Consider the following 17,073-nt stretch of genomic DNA (forward strand, 5'->3'; position numbering starts at 1 on the left):
CACCTTGCTACCCCCACCCCCGCAAAAATACTTTTTTGCGGTAATCAATGTGTTATAGGAAACTATATCTCTAGTTTTCATTGATTGAACTACTTTCTCAGCATCTCTCATACTTACGCACTTGGAATTTATGAAAATCGGAGCATTGTACCTGAATCTTAGCTTTTCATGTACGTAACTAAGTTCTTATATGTACCTAATTCATCAAAGATTTTCCTAGCCATAGTTAGGTTCCCACGTTTGGCATACATGTCAAGAAGCGCAGTCTTGGCAAAACAATTTAAGCGATCATCCTTCTCATTTATCATCTTGACAAGGGCTTCGGCAAGGCTAGCATCACCAAGCAGAGATGACAGTAACTCATGTAGTTTCATCATGGTGAATCCCACAATTCACCATCTCATTATAAACAAACCTTATAATAGACCCATCATTATTTTTGAGCGCACCCTGACAATATTGCATTCCAAACACAACATTTCTCTCCGGCATTTGATCCAAGTATCTTCGCACATTTCCTTATCGATTTGAGAAAAAAACTCCCACACTTTTGACTTTTAACATGTTGGCAAGCTTTGGCTTCCTAATTAAACACTTGGAATCAACTCTTTCGAAGGTGCAAAGTATGACGTAAGAGTAGAAAATCACCTGGCAACGTTGTCCAACCTTTTATATTCTATAGTAACTTAAAATATCTTTCCACTAGCTAGTTGGAAAGTTACATGAACTAACTCTGTAAATTCAATAAGTTACTTTAAAACCTTCTTTTTAATTAAAATAGTCTAGTTTCGTTTAATTCTCTCTCTAATCATTCTGATGTTTGTTAGGAAAAACTTTAGTAAAATGTAAATTTTTCGTGTATCTTTCATTTTAAATAGGTCTATTCTTCTCACTACAACTCCAGTCTCCAGTAGAGCTTTCCTTCGAAAGATGCGGAAACATCGAACAACATATGTGGGTTCAATTAACTTGAGTGCATAAGCATAGCACCAACTAGTATTTACGTTATACCTTACAGGTTATTTGGTCTTTTTTTCAGTTTAACTTGTATGCATATAATTTACTAAGTACAACTTAGTTGTTTTTATTTTCAATTAAATGCACGAATTGTATTAAAAAGGACAGTATAATTTACCATGTTTACTAGTTTTACTTATTATTATGGATAGTTGTGTGTAGTTATTAGTTAGTTGATCTTAACTAGCAAGTGTATAAATTAAGGTAAAAATGATTCATATGTTATGAATAGAATTGTACTTAGAGTGAATGTCTATCTTTTAGAGAGTTTGTTATTTTGTGGCTAAGTCATTATTCCCCCTATAAATAGAGGGGCTTTACCCCATTGTAAATCATCTGAAATTCAATAAGAATTACCTCTCTCTTTTCCTTGCAATATTCTCCTTTTCTTGATTGTTTTATTCCACGTTATCAGCACGAGACTCTACCGTCTCAAGAAACTCTTTGAGAAGATTAAGCAAATATGGATATCTCACAAAGCAAACTCGGATCAAAGTTCAATTGTAAAAATATTTGTGGTAAGTTCTATGTATCCCTGTTGTTATATGTATCCATATTATATTTTGATGATCTAACAAACTTAATGCTAAGAACCAGATAAGGAACCTGTTACACATTCTCAAGTGCTTAAGATCAACAAGTCTCAAAGTCGGGGTTATCATTCAACTCTTCAGAGTCAGAGAAAAAGCAGGGGGAATAGATGGACATCTGTTCCCTTGGTCACCGTACTAGTCAACTTCCCAACAGCTGTAAAGTTATTGTCTGCACACGCAACAGTACAACACAGTGCATCAGTCAACTTCATTGGGAATGCTCTTATACCAAACATGCTTGCATCATTCAAGTGTTATCACCAATATTATATTAACATTAAGCCAAAGACAAAATATTACTTGAACTTTTGAAGAACCCATCAAGCACTCTCGGCAATGATTAATCAATCTGGCAAGTGATTCTCAAGAGCATCAAGAACAAAGAACAACATAACAACGGACCAGTTTTATGTATTGAGTTATTACATGTCCTTAGTTGTATTGCATTTTTGTTAAAGTTCTTTACTTGTAATTCCTACTTAGCTTAGTTAGAAGCATTGTGTAGGAAACCTTTAAAAATTATAAACCCTTGTATTTGTGTCTTGGCTAGGTTTAGTCGAGTTATAAGTCTTTGTAATAGAGTTATTACAAAGTGGCTTGTAACAGAAGTGTTACAAGTTAGTGAGGGATTAAGAGATTAATTCCTGGATTACAATAGGTTGTAATCTAAAGTTTGCTCAGTAGTGAAGTTGAAATCCTACAAGGGTAGGTCGTGGTTTTTAATCCCGTGAGCTGGGAGTTTTTCACGTAAAACTTCTTTGCGTCATTTACTTACTGAAGTGTGCGTGTGTTCTGTGGGAACTAATACGAACCTGGTTCTCTATATAGTTTGGTGGACCCTTAAACTCTATCAATTAGTATCAGTGCGGGTTCTTTCTATCAGGCTAACACCTAGAAAGGATCCTCATAGCTGTTCCACCAAACTTTGAAGAAGGTCAATCTACCTACAGGCCACCAAGATTTAATGGCCAATACTATGGATGGTGGAAGATAAGAATGCACCACTTCATAATGGCTGAAGACTCAGAGCTCTGGGACGTCATCTGCGATGGAACCTTCATCCCTACAAAAGCCAGTGGTGACTAAGCAGTAACAGTTCCCAAAATAAGAAAAAAATTCAATGATGTTGATCGTAAGGCCATAGAGAAAAACTTTCGAGCAAAGAAAATTCTTGTCTGTGGTATTGGTCCTGATGAATACAACAGGATCTCGGCATGCCAATTTGCTAAGAAAATCTGGGAAGCTCTCCAAACAGCTCATGAAGGGACAACCCAGGTTAAGCAATCAAAGATTGACATGCTTACCACAGAATATGAGTTTTTCAAGATGAAAGACGATGAGTCTATCTAGGACATGCATAATCGGTTCACCTTCATCATCAATGAGCTTCATTCTCTGGGAGAAATCATTCCAAGAAACAAACTTCTCAGGAAAATACTTAGTATTTTACCCAGTTCCTGAGAAAGCAAAGTGAATGTTATCACGGAGGCAAAGGATTTGCAGAAGCTAACCATTGATGAACTTATTGGTTATCTGAAAACTTATGAAATGAAGAAGAAGAAGAAGGATAATGAGAGAAGAGAGCCCAAAAGGTAGAAGAACCTGGTCCTCAAGACGGACAACAATGATTCAGGTGGTAAGGATGCTGATATGGCATACCTGACAAAAAGATTCCAGAAAATGGTTCGCAGAAATGGAGGTTTTCCAAAGAAGGCCAGCTCCAGCAAGCCAAAAGGTTATGACCTATGTCACAAGTGTGGTAAGCTAGGACATTTCATCAAGGATTGTCCTCTCCTCCTCCTCAAGCAAGATCAATACAAACATAACACAGACAAAGCAACGAAGAGGAACCTGGTTCTTGACAAACGTTTCAAGAGGAAAAATATCGCTGGTAATATTGTGAAACAAGCTCTTGCTGCATGGGGAGACTCCTCCAGCGAATTCGAAGATGATGATGATCAAGGTGATAGCTCCATGATGGCAGTGGAAAGTGAAGCAGCTGAGTATGTTCTATCTTCGCCTTGATGGCACAGTCTGATGATGATGAAGATAACGACGATGATGATGAGGTAAACTTTCTAGATATTCAAAGAAATATGAAGTCGTATTCTCCTAAAAAACGTATGTCATTTGCAAATGTTTTAATTGATGCCTATCACAGTCTTATATATGATAAAGATGCATTAATTGTGGAACTAGGTGAAGCAGAACAATCGAGAGACGACCTAGTAGTCGTTGTGGTAGATTTAAAGTAAATCATTAAGAGTTTGAAGAAAGAAAAATATGCCTTAACTGAAAAAATTGCAAACATAGAACATGAGAGAGATGATCTAGTAGTTGTTATGGTCGATTTAAAAGAGACCATTGAATATGTTGAAAGAGAAAAAGAAGTCTTAACCGAAAAGATTGCTAACATAGAGCTTGAGAGAGATGACCTATTAGTAGTAGTTGTAGATCTGAAGGATACAATTGAGGAACTAAAAGGAGAAGGTAGGCTTGAGATTCTTCAAAAAGGAAATAAAGTTGCGAATGAAACACATCTTAGGCTTGAAGATAAGATAAAATCAGTGAAATCTAGTTTGTGTCCCGAATTCGAGAAAAATAAATAACTTCAGGAAGAACTAGGTAGAGTCAAGAGTGATCTTGAAAAATCACTCAAGTGGACCGGGTCCTCTGATGCTATCACTGCCATGTACAGGAACAATGGGGGAACATAGGCAGGGAATCGGGTTCCAAAGGGAAAAAACTCCTTACAACCCTCATAACAAGTACGTTACTGTACTTGACAACTGGCTCTGCACTCACTGTAGTAATACTGGGCACTTTAAGGAAACATGTAAGGCCAAGTTTCAATCTCAACAGAAAAATAAAGTTTTTGCTAAAAAGGTAACTACTGCTAGAGAATCTGGTCCCTCGTATAAAAGACGCATAATGCATGCTTGGACCAAAAGAACCCTCATTCATCCCTTTCCTCATTACAAGGGACCCAAACTTGTTTGGGTTTCTAAGTCTAACAATTAATTTTCTTATACAGGGAGCAGTGAAGAGGAGCAACCAACAATGGTACATGGATAGTGGTTGCTCAAAGCACATAACTGGAAGGACAAACGATTTCCTTTAACTGAAGGCCCTGCAAGGAGGGAGTGTATCCTTTGGAAATGGCAAGAAGGGATACATTATGGGAGTTGGAAGGATTGGGAAGTCTTTTTCTCACTCTATTGAAAATGTGTACTATGTTAAGGGATTCAAGTACAGCTTGCTGAGTATTTCCCAAATATGTGACAAGGAAAATAAAGTGGAATTTGTGTCAAAGATATGCACAGTCACTAATCTTGTGACTGGTAAAGTGGTGTTAGTAGCGAAAAGATATAAAAATATCTATGTTGCTGATTTTGAATCCTTGTAGAGTGGTGATCTCAGATGTCTAAGTATTATTGATGATGATGATGAATTATGGCATAGAAGGCTGGGTCATGCAAGTTTTACGTTGCTGAACAAATTAGTCAAGAATGACCTGGTTCGTGGTCTGCCCAAGTCAAGCTTCAAGGATCACAAGGTGTGTGATGCATGTGCAAAAGGAAAGCATGTTAGATCTTCTTTCAAGCCTAAAAAGGAAGTGAGTACCTCAAGGCCACTTCATCTTCTCCACATGGATCTATGTGGACCTATGAGGGTGCCAAGTAGATGAGGAAAGAGGTACATCTTCGTTATAGTGGACGACTATTCCAGATTCACCTGGACTCTGTTTCTCAAAACCAAGAATGAAACCTTCCAAGTGTTTGTTGCATTTGTCAAGAAGATCCAGGTGAAGATGAGTAATAATGCAGTATGTATCAGGTCTGGCCATGGGACAGAATTTGATAATGCCAAATTCGACGAATTATGTGTTGAAAATGGCATCACTCACAATTTTTCAGCTCCAAGAACACCTCAACAAAATGGTGTTGTGGAGAGGGAGAATAGGACTCTTGAATACATGGCAAGGACAATGTTGATTGATAGTGAGATTGCAAAAATTTTATGGGCAGAAACGGTCAACATTGCATGCTACTTGATAAACGGGTGCATGATCAGGTCCCTTCTGAACAAAACACCATATGAACTGTTGAACGGAAGGAAGCCCAAGCTGACAAATTTGAGGACTTTTGGGTGTAAATGTTTTGTTCTCAACAATGGCAAGGAAGCGCTTGGGAAATTTGATACCAAAAGAGATGAAGGAATCTTTCTGGGATATTCATCACAAAGCAAAGCCTACAAAGTATACAACAAAAGAACTCAATGTGTTGAGGAAAGCATACACGTGATCTTTGATGAATCTCACCACTCATGTGAAAAGGACTTGCATGATAGGAATAATCAAGACGGAGAACATTCAATTGTCCTTGGTGAAGTCATTGACATGGCAAATAGAAAGACTGACATGATGAGTCACGTCAAGGAGTCTAATGAGGATGGCGCAACTATATCTCCAACTGATGGAGAGGAACCTGGTCCCGCAATTACAACAACTGAAGCTGAGAACAAAGTTGTCGATGTTGTTCGAGGCACCCCACATGCTGAGATGAGAAGCAGCCAAGGACCACAGTCAGAAATACCTGGATCATCTATCAATGAGATCCATGTGTCAAATTGGAAGCACAAAGGTTCACACCCTCTTGAAAACACAATCACTCCTCTTGATTCAGGAATTCAAACCAGATCAAAGGCTAGAAACTCACTTGCCTTCTCAGCCTTTCTCTCTCAAATAGATCCCAAAAATATCAAAGAAGCATTAAAAGATGCAGACTGGATTACAGCTATGCAAGAAGAGCTCCATCAATTTGAGAGAAACAAGGTATGGCACCTGGTTCCACGACCTGTGGATCACACTGTTATAGGAACCAGATGGGTATTCAGGAACAAACTTGATGAGTTTGGAAACACAACTAGGAACAAGGCAAGGCTAGTAGTTCAAGGCTACAATCACGAAGAAGAGATTAACTATGACGAAACTTTTGCTACAGTTGTTCGAATGGAGGCAATCAGAATTCTTATTGCCTTTGCATCATATATGGAATTCAAATTATTCCAAATGGATGTCAAAAGTGCATTTCTGAATGGTTATCTAAAAGAAGAAGTCTTCGCCAAGCAACCACCTGGATTTGAAAATCATGAGCATCCTGAGCACGTCTTTAAACTTGACAAGGCTTTATATGGGCTAAAGTAAGCTCATCGAGCTTAGTATGAAAGGTTATCAAAATTTCTTCTAGAAAATGGCTTTACAAGAGGAAAAATTGACAACACACTTTTTCTAAAGAAACAAGGGAGGAACCTACTCATTATGCAAGTCTATGTTGATGACATCATTTTTGGAGCAACAATCAACTCTGTGTGTGAGGAATTTGCAAAACTCATGGGAAGTGAGTTTGAAATAAGCATGATAGGGGAATTGAATTTCTTCCTAGGATTACAAGTGAAGCAAATTCACAAGGGGAAAATGATAAGCCAACAGAAGTACATTAAGGAGCGGCTGAAGAGATTTGACATGGAAGCATAAAAAATTATTGATACTCCCATTGCCATAACCACTCGACTGGACATGGATGAACCTGGTTCCTCTATGAATGAGACCATGTATAGAGCTATCATAGGTTCACTCTTGTATCTCACAGCAAGCATACCAGATATTGTCTTTAATATGGGTCTTTGTGCCAGGTTCCAATCGAATCCAAAGGAATCTCATCTGAAGGCAGCCAAAAGAATCCTCAGATATCTCAAAGGAACACAGGGCCTAGTTCTCCATTATCCCTCGGGAGATAATTTTGATTTAGTCGGGTATGTTGATGCTGACTATGCAGGGTATCTGGTGGATAGGAAAAGCACTTCTGGCTGCTACCTCTCAACTGTAGAAGCTAAATACGTGGTTGCTACCTCTTGTTGTACTCAACTACTGTGGATTAAGTAACAGCTAGAAGACTTTGGAGTGTTCTCTGATTGCGTACCCTTACTGTGTGACAATACCAGTGCACTCAACATGGCCAAGAATCCAGTTCAACATAAGAGAATAAAGCACATCGATGTGCGACACCATTTTCTCAGAGACAATGTTGAAAAAGGGCTCATCTGTTTAAAATTTTGCAGCACAGGAGATCAAATTGCAGACATATTCACCAAAGCACTGAGCAGAGAACACTTTGAAAGAATCGCTTAGAGCTAGGGTTGATAAAACCAAGCCGAGGACCTGATCCCTCGATGATTGGCTATGAAAGAAATTTATAGGTAAATTAGCTAAAAAGTATTTTCTGGCAAAGTCTAACTCATCTCTATACCGTTATAGGTAGACACGCATGATGATTACAGAGCAAACAAGTAGCTAATGCATTGCACGTTGATCAAAGGATGAAGATTATATTTTGAACTTTTTTTTCATGGAACCTGGTTCCCTCGACACAGGTTAGTAGTTTCTATGCACTCTCATGCATAATTTTTTAAAACAGTTGAAACGGTGCCACGTCATTACGCTGTCAGTTTCTTTTCTTTCCCGATTTGTGAACCCAAACGTCTCACCTGTTATGAAGCGACCCAACTACCTAAATTGCCACCTATTCCTAACCGGTCCCTCACCCCTCTTAAATGCACCCTTTTACAATCATTTTCATCACTGTTTACATCAAAAAATCTAAAATTTCCTTTTTTCTTTCTTCAAACCAAAATCTCTCCTCTTCAACTCACTGGACTCTACCATGTCTGAACACCAGGAAACACAAGATGTTCCTAGTGTCATCCCCACTGAGTCCTCACCTGTTGAAACGCCAGTGATAGAACCCACACACTCAACTTCGACCAGTCCACACCCTAAGATAGAGTCACAACCACCCTCTGCTTCCTCTCTAACCCAATCGAGTACTGGTTCTCATCAGAGTCGCAAAATTTCGACTCCCAAGAAGTTTGTGGTTGTGACCTCTCCTTCTGCCTCGCCGAAAAAAATGGTTGAAGAAGATATAGTAGAAGAAGAAAAGAATCAAGAAATTTCCAATCCACCAATGGAAGAAAGCTCTGGCAAAGATCAAGATGTTGGTCATATCCATGATGAATCGATAATGACAGCCCCTGGCCTTGAGTCTACATGTAATACTCCTCCTACTTTTGGGTTTACCATAGGGTTACAAAAACAAGAGGCCATAGAAAATATATTGTCAATAGCTGCTGAGGGATGTGTTATTGAGGATGGCAAAGGTGTGTCTGAGTCTTAGGGGGAAGAAAATAGTACACTAGTGGAGAATAGGGAACTTGTGCCTGTTGAATCATCAGCACCGGCCAGTACTATTGGGGCACCAACTGAGGGACCTGATCCCTCTAGCCAAGATGAGCCAACCCTTGGTTCCTCGCAGACAACCCAGGTTAGTACTGACCCTGCTCCCTTTCCTCACTTTTACGTTGAGCCCTTGTCCATGATTGTTCCTGAAATAAGATCTTTATCTCAAGAAGAAAAATGAGGATAATGAAGATGATTATGATAATGTGGCTATTGCTAGCTTTATCAAGGCTAGGAGTAGATATGCTACTACTCAAGTGCCAACTCTTAAGAGACCTACCACTAGGTTGCAAAAGAAGGAGGCCCTTGAGTCTGTTATTAAGAAAAGCCAATAACAACGAAAAAGGAGAAGATTGGTGAAGGATGGGAAGGTTGTGAGTGAGAAAGTAGTGATTGTTGTCAATGTTGATGATGAAGTGGATAAGGAACCTGGTTCCTAAACTCACAAGTTCTCACAGAAGCACGTTGTCCCCAAGTCAAAAAAGGGGGTCCTCTATGAGTACGAAGAGTTTTTCAAAGTTGAAGGTGACAACTCTGGTAAAAAGGTAGTTGGGGAATCTGGAGAAAAAGTGACAGAAGAATCAGTTGAAAAAGTGTCTAAGAAGAGGATGTTTGGGAAATCTGTTGAGAAAGGAAAGAGTGCTCGCAAATCATTGAAAAGGAAGGGTGATGCCAGTGAGGAACCTGGTTCCTCCAAAAAGGCCAAGGTTGATGATACCCAGGATGCTGATAAGGAAAAATTAAAAAATCAAAAGGTGTTGTGGGGACGTACATTTGCCCTGATATTCTGGATTTGGCTGGCATGCGCCAATTGGTAGAGATCTGTGAATTCCAACAGTGGACACACCTGTTCACAGATGATAATCCCAAAGTTTATGAGGAAGAAATGCACAGTTTTTATGCCGATTTCTTTACAGTTGATGATGATCATATTTGTATGATGATAAATGATGTTAATTTTATGATGGACTTTGTTATGCTGGGAACTATTTTGGGAGTGCCTGCTAAGGGTTTGTCTTCTGTTCAGGGAATCTGCTTTTCAAACTTTAGAAATGCTATCTTGAAGGATAAGGTTGTTCAACAAGGGGAACGGGTACACAAGAAGGCCCTCCTTCCTATGTATCAATTGCTGTTTGAATTGGTGAACAAGGTTTTGCTCCCTCGTGCAGAGAGAAGGTCCATTACATATCGAGCAGACCTGGTTCTCATGGAAGCACTAGATGGCTACACAACTATCAACCTTCCTGGCATTATGATAGAACACACGCAGAAGGTGGCAGGGTTCAAGGATGGTAATCATGGGTAACCTTACGGATTTCTCCTTACTAAGATTTTTGAGTTCTTCAAAGTCCCTTTGGGAAAACTAAAGTAAGTACTCGTAAGCAAACCTTCTCCAAGACCACCCTCGAGGAATGTGAGTGCATTGATAAGGTTAGAGGGATTGGCAGCACTTCTACTATCTCCCAATTGATCAGCGCCCAAAACAATGCCACTGATGAGATAAGGAAACTGAAGGCAAAGAATGCCATTCTTGAGGGTCAGCTAAGTCAGCTTCAGGAAACACCGGGTTCCAGCAGTTCTCAAAGCACAGAGGTTGCCCGTCTGATCAAGGAAAATATCGACCTCAGGAAACAGGTTGAGGACCTGAAGGAGAAACTGCTCAATGAGCAGATGTCAGCCAATGCTCGAATGGGCATCATTCTTAAAACCCTTGCATCTACATATAAGCCTTCCCCTTCCAGTGCTCCCTAAAAAGTATTCCCTTTCCAGTGTCAAGTCTTAGTGTATGTCCCTTGTTTTAGTTATGATGATGTCTATGACTGATACTTGTGTTTTTACTGTTTTTACTTTGTGGATGTGTTAGTACAATGGAACTGCTCCCTGCTTAATATCCAAATGTTAATGAAAGCTTCCTAATTTTGTTATGTATGCCTTGCTCTTATGTTCTGTCTTTAGTCATGATTGTGTGCACATATGTGGCATGAGTTAACCAAGATGGACTTCTTTTTGCTTATTGCTTGATGCTAATCTTTCTATGATGCCAAAAGTGGGAATAATAAACTGAAGGGAACAAGATAGGGAACATATTTAGGGGGAATACAGGTTATGCGTATGTCATTCTGGTTCTCAGAAGAAATTTCAATTATGAGTTTGTCATCATCAAAAATGGGGAAATTGATAAGTTCTATGTATCCCTATTGTTATATGTATCCATGTTATATTTTGATGATCTAACAAACTTAATGCTAAGAACCAGATAAGGAACCTATTACACATTCTCAAGTACTTAAGATCAACAAGTCTCAAAGTCGGGTTATCATTCAACTCTTCAGAGTTAGAGAAATAGCAGGGGGAATAGATGGACATCTGTTCCCTTGGTCACCATACTAGTCAACTTCCCAACAGCTGTAAAGTTGTTGTCTGCACATGCAACAGTATAACACAGTGCATCAGTCAACTTCATTGGGAATGCTCATGTACCAAACATGCTTGCATGATTCAAGTGTTGTCACCAATGTTATATTAACATTAAGCCAAAGACAAAACATTACTGAACTTTTGAAGAATCTATCAAGCACCCTCGGCAGTGATTAATCAATCTGGCAAGCGATTCTCAAGAGCATCAAGAACAAAGAACAACATAACAACGGACCAGTTCTCTGTATTGAGTTATTACATGTCCTTAGTTGTGTTGCATATTTGTTAAAGTTCTTTACTTGTAATTCATACTTAACTTAGTTAGAAGCATTGTGTAGGAAACCTTTGAAAATCATAAACCCTTGTGTTTGTGTCTTGGCTTGGTTTAGTCGTGTTGTAAGTTTTTGTAATAGAGTTATTATAAAGTGGCTTGTAATAGAAGTGTTACAAGTTAGTGAGAGATTAAGAGATTAATTCATAGGTTACAATAGATTGTAATCTAAAGTTTGCTTAGTAGTAAAGTTGAAATCCTACAAGGGTAGGTCATGGTTTTTAATTCCATGAGCTGGGAGTTTTTCACGTAAAACTTCTTTACGTCATTTACTTACTGCAGTGTGCGTGTGTTATGTGGGAACTAATAGCGAACCTGGTTCTCTACATAGTTTGATGGACCCACACAAGGCTCGATCTCAAACAGACTATGTGTTTACTTGTGGAGGCACTGTCGTATCTTGGTAATCGACTAAACAATCAATCATGGCTATTTCATCTAATCATGCTGAGATAATTGTTATTCACGAAGCAAGTTGAGAATGTGTGTGGTTGAGGTCTATAATACACCTTATTCGAGACAAATATTTTTTGAAATATGACAAACTACCCACGATTTTGTATGAAGACAGTGCAACATGCATAACCCAATTGAAGGGAGGATTCATAAAAGGAGATAGTACAAAGCACATTTCACCGAAGTTATTTTTCACACACGAGCTTCAGAAGAATGATGATATCAATGTGCAACAGATTCGTTAAAGTGATAATATGGTTGATTTGTTCACCAAATCTATACCGACGTCAACCTTCAAGAAATTGGTTTACAAGATTGAGATGCAAAGGCTCAAGGATGTGAATTGATGTTCTCATCAAGGAGAGTTAATACACGTTGTACTCTTTTTCCCTTACAAGATTTTGTCCCACTGAGTTTTATTTTAGTTAAGATTTTAACGAGGCACATTATCTATTGAGTAGACATTCAAGGGGAGTGTTATGAATAGAATTGTACTTAGAGTGAGTTTCTATTTTTTAAAAAATTTGTTACTTTGTGGCTAAGTCATTATTCCTCTATAAATAGAGGGGATTTACTCCATCGTAAATCATCCGATTCAATAAGAATTACCTCTCTCTTTTCCTTGCAATATTCTCCTTTTCTTTATTGTTTTATTTCATCTTATAAATATACCTCTTCAATCTCGTGTTCGTTACGTTTTACAAGTGCTAATGTATTCATAATGCATAAAAATTCTTAAGGTAAAAAAAACATTAATTATAGTTATAATTTTGTCCAATATATTCTTTTTTTTAAGGATAAAGATGATCTCAATATTACACTTTTTCTCTTTTCTAGAAAAAGAGAAGATCAAATAGTTATATTATGTCGCCAATTTACACAATCACATTTACAAAAAAACAAAAACAAATTAAGCGAAAATGGTTTCAAATTTCAACCATCAAATCCACACGCACTATCCGAGCAACATAACAAATAAATGCCACTGCCAATTCAAGAAAATAATTAAAAATTCAAGGCCTTCGTTTTGCTGCTCCAACGCCAGGCAGTGATAAGACTAGGCTCTTGCGCGAGAATGCTGACGAGTACAAAGGCCTTGGTGATGCTAATTGATTCCATTGTTGAAGGATTAATAAAGAGAGTTGCTGAGATTATGTAAACAAAAATGGATTTTTAAGAGAAAAGGAGATAAAAAAGGAAACAAAAAGAGGCGCTCTGGTGATTTGCACGGATAAGCTATGTTCGTGTCGGTATTTGAAAATTATCCACAAATTTGACACATGCGAAAAAAACTTCCACCGAAAGCATGCGGAAGTGTCACGACCCAAAATCCACCGGTCGTGATGACACTTAATCAATCATGCTAGTTAAGCCAACTAATAATGATTCAATTTCAATAATATTAATAAGACAATTAAACAACGAAATTATCTGAATCTTTACATTTCCCAAGAATTGGTAGTACAAATTATGAGCTTCTAAGAATAGAGTTTACAAAGCAGAAATGAAATAAATACATCGTTTGTTTGAAAAGTACATAAACAGAGTTTTATAGATCTAAGGCTACCATGAACAAGAGGCAGCTACAACCGAGACGCAGGTACATCTTCAAATCCAGCTACCATCGAATACAACAACATCAACGGCCAACATCTGCACGCAAGGTGCAAAAGTGTAGTATGAGTATAACCGACCCCATGTACTCAATAAGTAACAAACCTAACCTTAGGTTGAAAGTAGTGACGAGCTAACAGAAAAATCGGGTCCAACACCAATATCCCACAACAGTTCATAACAGTATAAAACACGTAACAAAAGAGTATCTCGGAATTTAAAAGGCTCAGTCCGTTCACAGTTCCAGAAAATAGGCATTTCTTTTCAAGTATCTCCGTGAAAATTAAAATCTTTTACCGAAAAAGCCAAAATACGAGTAAGTTTGAAAACTATAATTTTTTTCAAAAATTATTTCAACAAATAGTAAGATGTTTCATTTTTAGATAGCATGAGGAAAGTGCCTACATGTCAAGATACAAATGTCCCCAAAACTGGGTAGTAGAAGAAAATGCACCTCTATGCATGTATCTCAAGTACGCATGTCAAATGCAATGCATCTCGATGATGGGCTCATGTATTCACACTCCCAGAGTACTCAATCTCACTGTCTCACATTCTCTCTTATTATGCTCAGCACACTCAATCATACAACGCTGTATCATACATGTTGCTGCGTGCAGCCCGATCCCTATTTATAGTCGATTGCACTCACTCCTTTCAGCCCAAGCGCTATAATCTGTATGGACAACTCACGTGCTACACGGACAACTCGCGTCCCATAATATCAATATATGGAATCGCACGGACAATTCGCATGCCGCACGGATAACTCACGTGCTATAATATCAACATCTGGAATCGCACTGACAACTCACGTGCTATAGTGACAACATCCTCACAAACAGGCCCCTGACCTCACTGAGTCATCAATCTCTCCAATCTCACTCACGGACTCACAGTGTCATGAAACTAGCCCGACAATAATGACATGATGTATCGATAAATAACTCAGACCGAGATATGATATGAAAGCAAGAATATGACTGAGTACGAAATATCAATGAAATCAGTGAGATGACAGTAAGAAACGACCACTATGGGTCCAAACGAGTACGCATGTTGCGCATGTAATCGGTCTCAATGAGTAATATTTTTAAGGAATTATATAAATATTCTATTAAAATACTTTTGCAATTATCGACTTGTTACCTAATTAAAATAAGGACTTTCATGGGCGTTTTGGTCTTTCAACCAAATCCTCCAATTTCCCTCAATATGATTCTGAGGTGCGGATCCCATGCTCACTTTTAACCTTTTTTCAAATTTAATTTATTTTTATCTGCAAGTATTCTTTTTCTAACCTCATTCTATGGGTATTCATGTTTTTCCTCCTAGACACTTGATTCTTATGAAACAGATTAGAAACCCTTTCTGTCTCTTTTCCATAAAATTTTCAACCGTTGGTCCAAAACAGCTGAAGAACTTGATTACCTTCAAAAGAATTTGCTATGTATATATATAACTTGCATAAAAATTACCGGTACCGGCTCTGATACCAGTAATTTAATATATACTACAAAAAATGAAAAGGTAAATTCGTAAGTCGGTAAATATTTAATGTTTTAGAAATTTATTATAAAATCTATCTCTATAATTAATTACTTATATTTTATATTATTGCACTAATTTTTATTTGATTGATATTAATAAGATATTTTATTCTTGTATTTAATGCCTATTTATTTATTATTTAATTTTAACATTATATATGATTGATTATCATTTTTTACTTTTTTATTTTTTTTAAAAAAATACTTTCACTATAGATAAATATATAACATAGATTAAGAAAAAAATTATGATACTAAAAAAGTAAACAAAAAAAATCTAGACCAAGACTGATAAGATCGAGGGTAAATTATGTATTTTAAAAATATAATTGAGTTCGAAGGAGTAGAATGTCTATTGTTTAATGTTGGAAGATGAGTTTGATTTTTAAGACGAAGTTAGGGATCAAAATAATTTTCATCCATATTCTAACATAAAATAATCGATTTTAATGAAAATTTGTCTATTGTCGTAAACATCTCTCTTATCCATCGACCTTGATAATTTATTATTTAATTTTTTAATTATCCTGATTTTACAAAAATAAAAAAGTGAATAAAGGTATTCACCTATTTTACTAAAATCTCCCAAACCCATGACTTAGGTTTCTTTCTCGGTTCTACTCTCTTAGCCTCTCTCCGTCTCTCTTCCGCCGCTTACGACTCTACTTTCACATGTAATTTTCTCTATTTGATTTTCCTTCATTTTGAGTTAATTTTAGTGTTACTTTCACAGTTAATTCATGAGTTTCTTTGATAATGTTCATTTTATTAAGAAACATTGAATATATATAAAGGATTCATTTAGCGGAGCAAAACAAGTTTTGGATTAAGCCGTAGTTGATTGATGTATGCTCTACATAACTGAAAACTCGCCTTGTTGTTTTGTTTTGTATGTGTTCTCTCTATTTTTCATTATGCTCCTTAAGACACAATACTTTATTTTAGCTACTTTAGGTCCAATATCTGTTAGGAGTCTCTTGATTAGAGAAATTATTGAATATTGGACTGCGACCATTCTAAATGGAGCAACATGGGTAGTGAGAGTTCATATAGCTGACCCCAAATAACTTGGAGTTGAGATGTGTGAGCATCTAATTTTTGCCCCACATAGGAATTTACTCCTAAAAATAGTCCAGAATATTTTTAATTGCTTTTATAGCATTTTAGGAACTTTTCTTTTATTTGTTTTGTATTTATTTCCATAGAAGGTCATTCATGTTTTAGAGTTGATTCCATAGAAGGTCATTCATGTTTTATAAATTTCTCACTAAAATTACTTATGTGTTTCCATGGCCACAGCTTCAGTTATTTGAGAGAATTGTTCTAGTTCCCATATACAGATTTAACTATAAATACTCCTCTGTTGTGTATATATATATATATATATATGGCTATGATACCAGTAATTTTTATGCAAGCCATATATATGTATATTACAATAGTTTTGAAGTCGTATGTATCTTACCAACTTACGAATTTACCAGCAGTGAGCTAAAGATTGTTAATTTTAACCAATTTTTAGAGCTAGCATTTCAGCTTTAATATGACAATCTGTAAATATTTTTTTATATAACCAATTTATCATATATATCTCCTAATAAAACAATAATATTTCTTTTCTTTTGCCAGTAGTATTCTATAACAATATACAACATACCCTAAACCCAGTAGTATTCTAAGAATCCATGTAAGTGACTTTTGCATTCGTTTTCTTCGTCTTTTTTGTTTCCAGCTTCTTCGCCGTCTTGTCTTCTCTTAGGTTCTTTTTTTTCTTTGTCCGTATAGGCTTTACTCTTAGTT

The 17,073-nt window shown here is 37.0% G+C and overlaps 2 protein-coding genes across 2 annotated transcripts; both read left to right on the forward strand.

The window, feature by feature from the left end:
• Nucleotides 1–3,260: 3,260 nt before the first annotated feature.
• Nucleotides 3,261–3,635, forward strand: LOC138905306 (uncharacterized). Its single transcript, XM_070193817.1, has one exon. The coding sequence runs from the start codon at nt 3,261–3,263 to the stop codon at nt 3,633–3,635; it is 375 nt and encodes a 124-aa protein (XP_070049918.1).
• Nucleotides 3,636–7,188: 3,553 nt separating this feature from the next.
• Nucleotides 7,189–7,554, forward strand: LOC138905307 (secreted RxLR effector protein 161-like). The gene has a single exon (XM_070193818.1). The coding sequence runs from the start codon at nt 7,189–7,191 to the stop codon at nt 7,552–7,554; it is 366 nt and encodes a 121-aa protein (XP_070049919.1).
• Nucleotides 7,555–17,073: the final 9,519 nt, after the last annotated feature.

The sequence above is a fragment of the Nicotiana tomentosiformis genome, chromosome 2 (genome assembly GCF_000390325.3).
Source record: "Nicotiana tomentosiformis chromosome 2, ASM39032v3, whole genome shotgun sequence".
Classification (NCBI taxonomy): Eukaryota; Viridiplantae; Streptophyta; class Magnoliopsida; order Solanales; family Solanaceae; genus Nicotiana; species Nicotiana tomentosiformis.